At 35.9% G+C, this 14,676-nt stretch overlaps 4 protein-coding genes across 5 annotated transcripts; 2 read left to right on the top strand and 2 right to left on the bottom strand.

Moving 5' to 3' along the window:
• Nucleotides 1-1,367: 1,367 nt before the first annotated feature.
• On the bottom strand, nt 1,368-2,823 carry LOC135140024 (extracellular serine/threonine protein kinase four-jointed). Its single transcript, XM_064070395.1, has one exon. It carries the CDS (start codon nt 2,720-2,722, stop codon nt 1,547-1,549), a length of 1,176 nt encoding a protein of 391 aa, XP_063926465.1. The 5' UTR covers nt 2,723-2,823; the 3' UTR covers nt 1,368-1,546.
• A 348-nt stretch (nt 2,824-3,171) lies between these two features.
• Nucleotides 3,172-4,745, top strand: LOC135140136 (putative nuclease HARBI1). The gene is made up of 4 exons (XM_064070555.1): nt 3,172-3,676; nt 3,732-4,018; nt 4,071-4,268; nt 4,319-4,745. Exons 1-4 carry the CDS (start codon nt 3,474-3,476, stop codon nt 4,711-4,713), a joined length of 1,083 nt encoding a protein of 360 aa, XP_063926625.1. The 5' UTR covers nt 3,172-3,473; the 3' UTR covers nt 4,714-4,745.
• LOC135140137 (uncharacterized) lies at nt 3,443-6,166 on the bottom strand. Of its 2 annotated transcripts, XM_064070557.1 has the most exons (4): nt 5,791-6,166; nt 5,325-5,729; nt 5,117-5,275; nt 3,443-5,063 (listed from the first exon to the last, which is right to left on the bottom strand). In XM_064070557.1, exons 2-4 carry the CDS (start codon nt 5,727-5,729, stop codon nt 4,755-4,757), a joined length of 873 nt encoding a protein of 290 aa, XP_063926627.1. In that variant the 5' UTR covers nt 5,791-6,166; the 3' UTR covers nt 3,443-4,754. The 2 variants fall into 2 exon arrangements, with proteins under 2 accessions (XP_063926627.1, XP_063926626.1); XM_064070556.1 differs by having other exon boundaries at nt 5,325-6,166.
• Nucleotides 6,167-13,102: 6,936 nt separating this feature from the next.
• Nucleotides 13,103-14,162, top strand: LOC135140216 (farnesol dehydrogenase-like). The gene is made up of 5 exons (XM_064070668.1): nt 13,103-13,288; nt 13,335-13,539; nt 13,589-13,851; nt 13,905-14,054; nt 14,105-14,162. The coding sequence occupies exons 1-5, from the start codon at nt 13,193-13,195 to the stop codon at nt 14,144-14,146; spliced, it is 756 nt and encodes a 251-aa protein (XP_063926738.1). The 5' UTR covers nt 13,103-13,192; the 3' UTR covers nt 14,147-14,162.
• The last annotated feature ends 514 nt before the right edge of the window (nt 14,163-14,676 follow it).

The raw sequence follows: 14,676 nt of genomic DNA, 5'->3' as shown, positions 1-14,676 counted from the left end.
AAATGGGTACAAGAACCACTGCATTTTGAAGACAACCAAACATATTTCTGGATTGACAGACTTTTCACAGAAAACCTCTCAACCATTAAAAAACTTTGTTGAACCATAGTTAAGCCTACGTAAGCAATTCTGAATTTGTTCACATTTATTGATATCTCTCTAAAGTAATAAATGTATTATTTTAGTCAAAATTTAATTAATATCGAATGAATAAATATTAAAAAATCTTAAAAAAGATAAAACGCTTATTTTCACATTAACTGACAGGAACATACATTTTAAAATGTTCTAGAGTCAAAATAAATGAATCATTTTGTATTTCGTAAACAAAAACAGCTTGCCATAATCATTATATCATTAATAATGTCAACTGAACTAGCAAAATAATAGCCATCCGATGGGATAAGAATAAAGATGGCGATATTTTTCTTCATTAAAATACATTTTCTACATTTAACATTTTGTTCGTAGGTACTATAAATTTGATTTTCGAGATTTGTATTTGGTATATTTGCAACTTAGCAACGAAAATAAGAACACACAAGTAACATTCATTTATAATATTCTTGTCTAACAATTTGTTAAACTTTTAAAATTATTATCTACCATTAAAATAAATTTGAGAAGATTTTTATTTTCGTAAAAAAGAATTAGGTAGGTACTTATCTTCAATGAAATAATTAATTGTTACTGGTACCATATACCAATTGAACATGACTCTTTTTAAATAAAATGTAATTTGATAAAATTGGGTGACTAAAACTTGTGGAATAAATAATAAGACTACTTCTTATTTCAAATGAAATCAAAAATCCCCATCCACATTTTAAAGATTCTTCGATAATACATAGTCATTAAAATTGGGACCGTGGGTTTAAAATTAATAAAATTATATGCTAAGTAATCGTCGCCGTAACAGTTAATTAAATTTAATAACAATAATTAAATTAGATAATACAACTTGAAATAGTGAAAATTAATGTCTTACCTACAATACAAGTCTTGAAGAAACATTGATGAAAAATCTGGACGCCGATGACTAAACGAAAATCAGAACTCCTGAATGAAAAAAAAACCATGAAGACAATCAGTTTGATACCCACGCAACATTTTTTGCTGGACCATCCGCTACAAGACTTATCAGTTCCTCAAAAATGTATCCCATGGGAAATTAGTAATTTTGCGAAAGAAGCTGAAGCAATTTGAACGAAAGACCGGAGATTTCAACGATGGGAAAAACAACAAAATGCTAGCATAAACTGTCAAACATAGACTAAAAAAACTTACATTAATCGCTATAAACTCACAAACCTTGAGAGCCTTCTATACGCCCCAAAGCGACGAACCCATCGAATCAAACACCCAAATACATTCCAAGTTTTATTCAGCCGTCGCTTATTTACAACAATTTACATATAATATCGTACATATTTACAATATTTGGTCTACTTCGGAATCACACTGTACAACACCTCGTACTAGATTCGTCTATCACATTTCGGCACAAATAAATTAAAACAAACAAATAAATAATAGAAAAATTGAGCTACGTCTCGGCAAACATCGACTCACATTTGACGATCTGTCCGTACACTTTATCGATCCTCTCGTTCAGGATTTTGACACTTTTATCTGGCAACATCGGCAGCAAGTCTTTGACAACATCACTGTTCTTCTCGAACATGTCCCTCAGCAACCCGCCGATGTCGCCTTTGTTTTTAAGTCTCTTAATCACATCCACCGTGCTCTTCCTGAACACGCACAAATTCTCCAAGAGAATATTGTGGTAGACTTCGTACTTTTTGAGAAGTCTGTAGCCGTGCAGCAGCCCCGACTCGTTGTCCAGGAACACCAGCAGGTCCGTATCGGCCCGTCTGGCGAGGTTATGTGCCGGAGCGTCCATAATGTTCACATTCCACTGGTAGTTGTACAGGTTGTTGACGATGCGATCGAGATTCGCCGTCAAGTAGTCGAAGACGATCAAATCGGACCACTGCGCCAGCTCGACAAAGCCCTTGACTTGCTGCTCCTCTGGAAGCACCGTCGACATATTCAAAACGTCGTACTTGTTGAGGTGGCGCTCCGTCGGCTTGAACAGGGGCGGAATCGGGGCGTAGAGGAGATTGTCGATGTATTGAGTCACCACCACGGGTTTGTTGTTGCTCCACTGGGCCGCCGAAATGTCGTTGGCCAGATTCGACCACAGCGGGCTCTTCAAATCCACGATGGTCACACTCGACGGTGCCAAATTCGGCAAATTCAAAATCTGCGCGAGGTAGAAACTGAAGAGCTCCCCCTGGATCTGGTCCGTGTTCTGGCGGTACCTCACGCACCCTTTCAGCCCGTCCTGGAACACCACCATCCGGTTCTGCATCCTGCCGCAGCCATGCTCCAGCTTCACGGCGACGCTGCCCTTGAGGTACTTCTCCCAGAAGGCGTGCTTCTTGCGCTCGTAGCCCTCCGGTAACGCCCGCTCCAATTTGGGCCCCCAGTAGATGCCTCCCTGCACCACTTGCTCCTTCTGGTTGTCCACGAACGAGACGTACTCGCTGCCGTTGTCGCTCCTCGCGGCGGGCTCCGGCGCGGCTTGCTGGAGGTACACCGCTGCGATCAGCAGGCCGAAGACGAGGCCCACGGTGAAGGCGGCCGCGGCGCTGAAGAGCAGCCACTTCTTGCACGATCTCGCGGCGGCTAGGCCCTCCAGGTCGGTGTAAGCCGGCATCGTCAGATCATTTTTTCACGGAACGCGCGTCTGCTCACTTTCGACCTCTTTTATACACTGGAGAGGCAGAGCAGACCGAGGTTCTCTTCAACAATGCAGAGAGTGGGAAGAATAACTGACATATTTCTGAAGAGATGGCGGGGGGCGAGACGGGGGCATTGTGTGCGTATATGGCGTTTTCGGGTAAGACGATACTACAATTGTGTGGAGGGTCGGGCGAGGGGTTGAAGGGAAATCGGGCGGAAATGTTAATGGGGATTAGATGGGAGTTTTGCAGACGGAGGCACGAAATCGTGGAGAGGAGGAATGCGGATTATGGCTTCGACGGGATTTTGCTGGGTTGACGGGGTGTTTTGGCATTTTTCGTGACGATAATAAGGATTTTAGTGCCTCTGTTTAAGCAAAAGGGATTACATTTTATTTGGCCACATTTCATAATGTAGAACTTATGCCCATTTGCACCAACGTTAGCAGTAAGCATTGCTTAGCTAAGCAATTCTTAAAAGTAACTACTTCTTAAATTGTACAGTTGTTGCACCGTCACTGCTTAGACTCTACTTAACCAAGTAATACTTAGTTGGGGAATTGTGTAAAAGTTTCATTTCTATTGGCAACACTGACGTTTGTTGTTATTGGAACATCAAAAATTTTAGGTTAGTTTGTTGTGTGTACGACAGTCAATGACACCGCGCGTATGTAGTTGTGATATTGTTGAATTAATTTTATGTGGTGTTGAATGTGTGTTTAAAAAATGGATGTGTTCGACGCGTACGAGGATGACTTAGAAGTCATTGAAATTGTTGAGATGGGAATTCCACGGCAGATGTACACTAGAGCTGATCATTTCTATGGTTTACCAGAGCTTCAATTTTTCCAAAGATTTCGACTAACAAAACCAACAGTTTTACATTTATTAACGTTAATTGAAGAACGTTTGGAATTTCCTACAGACAGGTAAAAGTGGTTAAAAAATTTAATGTGTAAATATATTATGATTTGATCATTACAGAAATCAGGCGGTGTCACCTATAAATCAGCTGCTTACTACATTACGATTCTTTGCAAGCGGGGGCCATTTGAGTACAGTAGCGGACTATATGGGAATGCACATCTCAACTGTGTCGAGAATAATTAGACGTGTATCGGACGCTATAGCAAGGCTTTACCACCATTTTATTAAGATGCCCCAAACTCTCATGGAGCAAAGGCTTATTCAAAATGGTTTTTTTGACATCGCGAGATTCCCAAGAGTGATTGGGGCCATTGATTGCACTCATATCAAAATTGAATCACCAGGTAAAGATTTAAAAAACCAAAAACACATTCTTTTCATTGGAACGTTTTTAAGGTGGAGAAAATGCTGAAGTTTTTCGCAATCGGAAAGATTATTTTTCAATTAACGTTCAAGCCATGTGTAATGCGAATATGGAGTTTACAAACGTAGTTGCTCGGTGGCCTGGTTCTACTCATGATATGACCATTTTCAATAACTCGATTTTACGAGCAAATTTTGAGAATGGAGATTATCCAAATTGTATAATATTGGGTAAGTTTCAGTTTTTAATATGTGTAAAAATACATTGCATTTGTTTTCAGGTGATGGTGGCTATGGTGTAAGACACTATTTTTTTACACCATTATTAAATCCACACACTCAAGAAGAGCAGTTGTATAATGAAGCTCATATTCGTACAAGAAATGTCATCGAAAGAACTTTTGGTGTCTGCAAACGAAGATTTCCTGTGCTAGCATATGGATGTCGATTAAAAAAAGAAACTGTTTTGAGTATTATAATTGCGTGTGCAGTCCTGCATAATATAGCTCGACAAATGGGTGAAGATGAACCTCCTCTCCCAGCTGACATTAACCAGCATGAACTGCAGCGACTTATTGAAGATGGTCAAATACCAGAGGTCAATGTTATTGACAACCAAAGGAGGGGCAGTGAAATTAGAAGAAATTTTATAACAAATTTTTTTGGAAATTTATAAATTTAACAAATAAATGTTTTATTAATATTTTATTTTATATTTTATTGTTTTTCCGTATTATCCTGTTTCAGTTTTCTCAGCTGCTCCTTTTTTATTTCAATATCTAGTTCTAAAATTTGCTTTCGAAGCAAAAATTCAACTTGCTTTCTTTCTTCGTCATGTTTTTGTCCTTCGAGTTGTGCCTCAACTAACTCCATTTTCTTTGTAGCTAGTTCGTCGTAAGTTTTCGACAAATGGCTGGAATGTAGTGCTGTTATTGTTGGCCTCCTCCTATTAATGACTGTTTGTAACTCCTTTGATTTCTTTTTTTTCAGGTGTTCAACTTTATAATCACCCCAGTCAGCTTTAAACTGCAATTAATTAATATATATAACAGATGATAACCAACACAGAAAAAGCTTACATTTGCATTTTCTTCCCCTTGGTCATATGTATCAGAAAACACTCGTTTTTTTGTTTTGTGAACCTCATCCATTGCTTCAGGTATGTGTGGAGAAGAGGTGGCAATGGGCACCACATTATCGTTTTCATGGTCTTCGTTATCTTCTTCACCTATAGTTTGCTATAAAAAAAAAAAATAAGACCAATTTTTATGATGCTGTTCAACTTACAAATAATTCACTATCCCCGCCGTATTGAGTTTCCAGTCCATACACTGAATTCTCATCCATGGTGGCTAACGTTAGCTGCAGGTATGGATCCTCACATTTTGAAGATGAAGGACCACCTCCTGTTTTTCGCATAAACACTTTTTTATCGGCCACTTCTTTTCGCACTTCTTTTTTTTTATTTGTGTAAAATTTTTGTAATGAGGTTACACTCCTCATGGCACCGCTAGGACTACATGAATTAAATTTATTCGTTAGTTCTTCCCAGCACCGCTGCTTCTCCTTATTTGTAACAGCGTCCGTTTTTTTATTTTCTATAATATGACGCTGTTCACTGATTAATGTTAAGACAAAGGTCTTTTCATCTGCCGTAAAATTTGCTCCACGCTGGCGCTTTGTATTATTCATCTGAAAATAAAACATATGTACATAATTCTTTACAACAAAACGTTGTAATTGTGGTACATACCTTCTTTATATTATTTTTTGTCTTGTTAGAACTTTATTCCACACTTTTCACCGCTGATTACAAAACACTCACGAACGCTGCTACTGTTGAAAGGTTGAAATGGCAAATGGCTGAAATGATTGCAAAATTGCAAATTTTCGATTTCCAAAACCATCATCCAATAGAAACGAAGTATTGTTCCGTTACTATGGCTACCGCACATGCGTTGTATCGTTGTGTCTCGTTAAGCACTGCTTACAAATTTAAGCCACAGGTAAACGGGCACTTAAATTAAGGATTTCTTAGAAGGCTTTAAGAGAGAGTTAACCGTTGGTGCAACGCATTCTTAGTTTTAAGAAAAGCTTAAATTTTAAGTACCTGACTTAAACGTTGGTGCAAATGGGCATTAAGGAAATCTCGTCTGTTGTGGGTTCTATTGAAAAAAGATTTTTAGTAATAATACGTTTTGCTATATTCTTAAACAAAAATAAAAAAAGCACGCATAAAAAAGCAAAAAAAAAAATTTAACAAAATTGTAAATAAGTGATTGCTTTTTTTTATACATATATTTGTCAGCGAAGTAAAAGATTTAGATCGATAAATAAAAATTTGTTTTCTCATCGGTTTACATCTAAAATAAAATCTATAATAACAAATTTCTTTAGAAACAAACTGTCAGTTGACATTTTCGCATTTATTTACTTTTTCTTGTCGACGTTATATTTTACGAACTTGAAATAAATAAAAAAGGTATAATTAAATCAAACACTTATTGTCCTCATAAATATTAAATACCTGTTTCAGAGTGTTCTCAAAAAATTAACAAAGAAAATCATTTAAATTTAACTAAAAGAAGCTGTAAAACAAATAGCTTAATTAATTACTGACAATTAGCCTTTTAGATGTTTGTTATGAGTTAGTCTTCGCCATTCTGAAAAAGATTTCGAAATGTGAAAATTCTAAGAATGAGAAATATAAAAGTAAGTAATTTGGAAATTATAAACTTTCAATTTTAATAGAACATAAATTTTCCAAAGAAAATTTGTATGTTAATACTAAAAATTAAAATACTAAGAATGAAAAATACGTAACAGTAACTAAAATTATAAACTCGCAAATTTTTATTAGAACACAAAACTGCCATAGAAATTTTATATGTTAATACTAAAACTTAAATTTTTCCCTGCTCCTGATGCCAAAGTGCCTCATAAACCCTTACTATGAAAACCGAAAGAATTTAAAACTACGAATTATAAAATTTTGAAATCTAAAATCTTCAGTTCGCAGATCTAGAAATTCGGAATAGCTAAGCTAAATTTTGACCTCAAGTCCTTTGCGGAATTTTTATTTCTGAAAATATATGTGATGGAATTTCAAAGCCTAAAATCCTTAAATTAAAAATTGTAAATTTCAGAACATTTTAAATTACAGTTGCTAAAAGTTCAGTTTGTATTCTAAATCCCAAATTTAATGTCTTCTTTTTTTGTATATTAAATCCAAACATTCTTAGTCAACGACTTTGCGGGAACAGAATCCTAAAATTCATTACGAATCCTGAATTTTTGACATCCCATATTCTATCTCAAATTAAAAGGGTTAAATATACTGAGATCACAAGAATGACATTGTTCTCAAATTCTAAATTCTGAAATCGCGTATATTAAAACTCTCAATCCTCATATCCTAATATTTTAAAATCAAAGAACCCTATAGAAATCGATCCTCAAAGCTGGCTCTCTGAAATGTCTAATTATGAACACCTAAACCTGAAATTACTTGAAATCAGAAATTATAAGTATTTAAACCCTAAGTCATCATTTTTGAGTAAGTACTAAATATTGTAATCAATCCTGAATACTAAAATTTTGATTTTTGAATTCTTAAATATTAACTTTCTGAAATCCACAATTTTAGAAATTTGTAGTCATAAATCCTGAAATTTTGGATTCTAGAATTAGTTTTGCAATCCTAAAATTGAGATTCTCAATCCTGAAACCTTGAAATCATCTTGAGAAATCCTGAAATCCGAGCTCCTAAAATTTTTAATTGTAAGTTTAGAATACTGAATCTTTAATTTTAAAAATCGTTATTACTGCAATCTTGGATCCTAAAATCTTAACATTCTAGCCATTAAACCCTAAATTCTAAAATCCTGCAACCTGAAGTCTCGAAGATTTAACACCGAATCTAGAAAGCCAAAATCTGAAATTATACAATCCAAGATACTGAAAAACTGCCTAAGATGATGTATCCTAAAATTCTGAATTTTGAAGGCTGAAATTCCAAAGTATAGTAAATTCTGTTGACTTGTACCTTAGTAAAATTTTACAGCCCCATTAACGAACAGTAAATAGCGGACTATACTGAATCTTGAATTTCTGAATATCCAAATCTTAAATAAAAAAATTACCAGCTCTACAATCTCAAATCTTGACTCCCAATTCTGAACCTTGAAACCTGAAGTAATAAATCATGTAATTTAAATCGTAAAAATTTCAATTATAAAATTTTAGATAGATACTGAAATTCTTGCTCAACTAGAATTCTGAATTAAAAATACGCTATTATTAAAAGCCTGAATTTTTAACAGTGAATCCAAGAATCCTGAAACACTGAATTTTGAGATACTAAATCCTGAAATTTTGAATTTTGAAACGTAAAATGCAAAATTCAATATATCAAGTTGAATGATGAGGTTTCCACATCAAGAAATCGCAAATCCTATACTCCTAAAACTTAAAATCGTGAATCCTGAAATCCTAAATTCCCTGAAATTTCAGATCCTTAAAATCCGGAAACCTGAAATTCCGCATTCTGGAATCCTGTGTACTGTAAACATCTTTAATCCTAAAATTCTAAACATAAAATTGGCAATCCTAAAATCGTGAAATTTTAAAATTTGTATTTGTGAAGTTTTGAAGTCAAAGCTTTGAAATCTTGAAACATTTCTAAAATCCTCAATTCTTAAGCCTGAAATTCCAAATCACCCTAAAATGTAATCGAAATACTGAAATCTAATTGTCAATTTCGAATTTTAAAATTCTGAACGCTAAAACGCTGAATCTCAAACCCCAAAATTCGGAATACAAAAATCCTGAATATTAAACTTTAAAATCAATTGGATTCTACGATTATAATGCCCCAAACTTGAAATCTTGCAATCCTGAATTTTTAAACATAAAATTGTAAAATCCTGACGATGTTTTTAAAAATCCTAAACAACACAAACACGAATTGCCTGAAACGGAACAAAAATGAGCAGGTGATGATAAAGTCCGCTTGTGTAAATAATGTCTTCAAAACTGATTACCTGAGTTGTTTAAAATCATTGTCAAAGCGACTACTGTGTTCGTTTTTCTTGTTATTTGTCAAAAATAATCTCTACAAGTTTTTTGACAGTTATCTCACTTAATCTCTCCCCTCATTAGTCAACCACCTCTCTTTGTGTGCCTTTTCGGGCAAATATTTGTAGGCCATCGCACTGAATAACACAGTTATAAAACCCCGACCAAATATTTGTACTCGAAAGCAAACGTCCAAATACAAGCCGCTGACATTCTCCCATCCATAAAAAAATTTACGACAGCTAATTACCCGCGTTTGCATTGTACCTTATCTACATCTCCATTTTCCGACGCTTTTCCACGAATCCTCGGCTCCGCTGCTCCACTAAACGAAATTTTTCTACGCCTACTGCGAACGTTTACAAGCGAGAGATTTATATATCATTGTATTCCGATTTTTTATGCCGGCGATGACGTAAAAAACCAATATGGCGCCCGTAAAGAATATGTCAAGTAGGCGTCAAATAATCACGCTCATATTTCATAAACGGACGGATAGTGGAAATTGTTCGAATATGCGTACACACAAATAAAAAATAAACAGACAAAGAGATAAGAGGTGGCGCGGCTACTTTTTGGAAACGCCATTGTTGCATAAATCTCGTAAATAACAAAGATTATTTATGGAGGAAATGTCGTGTTTTCGGGTGACAAATGGACCGGCTTTGTTTAAATAAAATATGGCCGAATAAAAATCGAATGTTTTATGCATAGTAGCTGCTAGATAATTTGGATTCGAAGAGAGTTTGGACGTCATTGAGATGCAGTCGATGGCATTTTTTTGGAAATAAATTTTCGCCGTAAATAGCTGACGTAATGCGATTCGCAAATAGAAACGATATTTTAGAACAAAGACTAGGATTACGTACTTACAACGAAAATATGCTGACTTTGTTGACAAGCGGTAAAAGCTAGGTTTAATTAAAAGCCCAATATTACTTTTTTATACGAGGATTTAAAATATTATATTTAAAATATAATAAGATGTAATAAGACGGATGCAGCTGGTTAGTTATAAATTTTCTCTTGTTAATGATAATAGTTTCAGATAACACGTTCTGACAACAGATGTTTTAAATATGCCAAATGCGGGACCTATTTAAGACTGATCGATTTGCCGAAACCGCGAATTTGTCGTTTTTAGATCCGCTAATTGGATAAACTAAAGCTCCCGTAGACGTCAAAGCAATCCCATAACGTCATCCGAGTCCGGTCCTGCAAAGGCCGACCGGTTGTTGGAATTGTGCATATATTAAGTCTCATATTAGAAAAGTGCAGGTTATATAAACACAGTCATTATAATAATTTTAAATGAGACGGGAATAAAATTATAAAGTAATGTCCAAGAGAGACAAATATTGTTTTTAATATATTTTTATGGCAGCATAAAACAATAATTGTAAATAATATTCGTCCGGAATAGAACAAGTTGCAATAACGTTTCTCATTCTTGCGTTCTTCTTTAATGCAATGAATGCGTTCGTAGATGCAAAGGAACAGTAAATCATTGCGATTGTGTGCGAGGATGAATGGACTCAGGTAGAGGGTAGATTTTTTCGGTGAAATTTGTAGGGTGGTCATGAATGAGTCACGGCGAAACGTAAAGAGAAAAGCGGTGAGTATTGTCGAGATTCGAGTCATTCTGAAATTTGGAATTCCGGTTTAAGGCAGACAAAAACCTGAAATAAGGAAATTCCAGAACTATTAGTAACGGTTCTGACATATTTTTCACTTCCGACGCTTCTGGACTTGGCGAAATTTTTTCTTTTGTTGTTATGAATGTATTTGGGTTAAGAAAGTAAGGCCGTCTGAGCATTTCTCCAACACGCATTTCAATCGTAAATCTGAAATTCTATGTCTGGAAGTCTTGAACCCTGAATTCTAGTCTAGTTCAAAATTTTTAAAATTTTATTTTGGTTTTGAAGCTTGAACTTCTTAACATATGTTCAGAAAATGTATTCATTCATATATCTCTAGTGTCACTGTTGAACAAAAGAGTGCAGCCAACAGTGAGGCATTTCAGATATCTTGGCAACATTATCAATATCTGGAATTCTCAAGTCTGACGACATCCGGAACAACAAAGCCTAGAAACCGTTCGACATTTATCCACATCAAAAAATTCCTCCATTTTTCCTCGACCTCCATCAAAGTGGCCACTTTACGTCGTTCCTGCCAGTTTGCCTAAGAAAATAATTTATGGATTAATTGTTGTTCCGCAATTATCGACTTTCTCTCCATTATGGCATATCTCGGCAGAACGTTATGAGGTCTATTGTAAAGTTCAAGGCGTTTTATTGAGTTATTAGCGCTGTAAATCCGCCACAACAAACCACTTTATGTACTGCTCAACAATGTTATAAAGAACATTACCGACCAGGGGCCGGATTAAGGGCGACACACCCTCAAACGACGAAAAAAACCAACACGATTTTTATTTTTACGACCCGATAATATAAAAACACATCTGCTCGATTCTTATTAAGTTTATGATTTTTTATGATTCCGACATCTCGTTGACCTCATCAGAACGCTAACGAGGCAGGAAAGTCTTTATTAGCCGTAATCTTTACGAGCAGGACCGCATCTGGATACGTCGAAAAATGAGGTGAAGCCACTTCCTAATAAACTACTTGTGAGAAAGAGATCGGTAAATCCAAAACTTAAATTACACGAAATAGGGATTTCCATGTCTAAGAGATCTATTGTGTGTTTACTTCAGGTTCAAACGATTCAAATAATAACTAAAAAAAGGAAAATATCCAAGTTTGTAGCAGTTTAACATAAACAAAGCTCAACAGCTGCGGAATTTTTTCATTGTTGTTGCTATTTTTCCGTTTCAGCCGAAATTGCGCAAAACAAACGTCGTTTCAACGTCCCGTGCCTGCGGGTTCCGCTTAAACCGAGAAATACGCTCGATGATCAGCGTTTTTCGCGCTGCACAATCGAGCATTTAAGCGATCAAGATGGATTATATTTAAATATTTAAAATGGATACGTAAATACAATGGCACAATAGATCTATTGTCTAATGGGAGGCTTTGATCGCCGCTTTTCGGACCAAGGATTTTAATTGTTCCATCTGGGATTTTCGATGGTCGCTCGGAGGTTTTTGAACGAAGCTGGTGGTACCCAGAAGCGGAGAATTTGGCTAATTAGCTGGTTCTGGTTGTTTTCGAAATTTAGTTATTGTGTGAATGGTGTGGTGTAATGGGTGCTTTGGGCTCTTTACAACTATGTTGCAGATGGTATGGGCAATTAGGCACGTAAGTGATGGTGTGAATTCTTGAATAACACGAAAGGGAAATGAAATGGTGCAGAAAGATCTGATAAAATTTTATGTGGGTTGAGGCAGCAGTCGAGATTTTGGCGATATTTGACAGTTTTGCTTCATTAGTATTACACGCAGCAAGCTATTTTAAAAAATAATCAAAATTACTCGTGTTATATACAGTTAAAAAATACACAAGCAACAAGTGGTTTTGTGAAATTTAAGTTGACGTTGGGGGTTTGATATCGATTATCAGTTACCAGAAGTTTTTATTTCTACTCTTTATTCACACTCACGAAGGGTATCAATAATTTCTTTTATAGAATATACATTATATATAGCATGAATAAGTACTACTCCATATTCTAAAAATAAGGAATCGACCTTTAACTTTACTTTACATGGAAAAACTATGCCTTCAGTCAAACAGCATAAATGTTTAAGAAAAAATCGAACCCATGTGAGTAAAAACCCAACCACTTGCACTAAAACTCCAAGCATGCACGGGTAAGCGGTAAATTGAGCGTCCGCTTAAATTTTGCGATGTATGAACTTTTCCAGTTTGCAATTTTCGTGTCTGTATCACATCCTATAATAACAGACCTTGACATAGTTATGTTGTGAACCAAACCAAACCTATCATTATCTCTCGCCGAGAGTCTATCAATAATTTAATAAATTATTTAAACCCGACAACTTTAATTTCCACATGCTTGAATACTGTTTTGGCCCCGTTGCCACGACACGATTGATTTTTTACTAAAACTATAAAACAGGGACTCCTCATTATCGCACCATTTTAACCATCATGGAACGCTGGGAGGGTAAAGTCGCCGTAGTGACGGGTGCTAGTGTGGGAATTGGCGCCGCCACTGCTAAACTTTTAGTGCAAAAAGGAATGAAGGTGAGTTGAAACTTGCAAAATCGAATATTCCCAATAATAAAAATAGGTTGTGGGTTTAGCCCGTCGGGTTGAGTTGATCGAGGATATGATTGGCACCTTGACGGACGCCCCTGGGGAGCTTTTCGCGCTGAAATGCGACATGTCGAAGGAAGAAGAGATCCTGGAAGCGTTCAACTGGGTGAAGGAAAACGTAGGACCTGTGAGCGTTTTAGTGAATAATGCTGGCTTCATACGACCGACGACGCTACTAGGTAAAAGACGTATTGTTTTCGGTTACGTTACAACATTACGTTTACGTAGATGGTTCCACGGAGGAATGGCGCTACACGTTCGACGTCAACGTCATAGCCATGTGCATCTGTACCCGAGAAGCTGTCAAAATCATGCGCGAGAACGTCATAGCGGGTCATATTATCCACATGGGGTCTATAGTAGGCAGATACCCCATCATGATGCCTATTCCAAACCTTAATGTGTATCCTGCGTCCAAGTATGCGGTTACAGCGCTTACGGAAAACTTACGACAAGAACTGAATTTTCACAAGACGGGCATTAAAGTTACGGTTTGTATAAGCGTCTACGTAACGTAAACACAGTTTTATTTTGTGTTTTGTAGCATATTTCCCCAGGGGTTGTTATTTCGGAATTTCAGGAAGGTTTTTCGAAAGATGGGACCTTGGAAGCAATGAGGAGCGGACCGATTTTGTATCCTGAAGATATTGCTGATGCTATTGTGTATACGCTATCGACGCCTCCTCACGTTCAGGTATTTCTGACTGGGGTTTTGTTTATTTGTTTGTAATTTGGCTTTTGTAGGTGCATGATATGATGATTAAACCGGTTGGCGAACCCATCTAATAACGACAAAATTATGATAGTTTCTGTTATTATTATTATCATCAAAATTGAAAGAAAATGCACCGGACGCAAAGTAGTTGTTTACAAGTGGTTTCAACTTAAAGCGAGAACAAGATTTTGTTTTAATGTTCGTCGTATGAATTTTATTTCAATGAGTTTTTGTTGAAAATTTTCTATTCCTATAATTGTAGGATATATTTGGTCTAAATTATACAAGTGTTTAAAAATTAAATAAAATACAAAAATTTCATACAGAATTGTTTTCATTTGTCCAACACGGTGGAGAAATTTTTATATCACGTTTAAAAAGATAATGCCAAACAGTCAGATGTAGCCGAACCAAAATTTTCTGAAAATTCCTTGAATGTATTTAAAAACAATGATAACTGAAAATGCTTTCTTCTAGACACATTTTTTGAAAAGAATTAAAAAAAGGCAGAGTTTGTCCAATTTCTTTTAGGTTCTTTTATAACTATTTTTAACACTCCCTTAGTCCTAAATTCCAAGGGTACGCGGTCCGCACAAGCGTG

Source organism: Zophobas morio, unplaced genomic scaffold (assembly GCF_036711695.1).
Source record: "Zophobas morio isolate AGI-343-1 ecotype UQ-CSIRO unplaced genomic scaffold, CSIRO_AGI_Zmor_V1 ptg000038l, whole genome shotgun sequence".
NCBI lineage: Eukaryota > Metazoa > Arthropoda > Insecta > Coleoptera > Tenebrionidae > Zophobas > Zophobas morio.
This window is presented reverse-complemented; position numbering and strand designations above follow the sequence as displayed.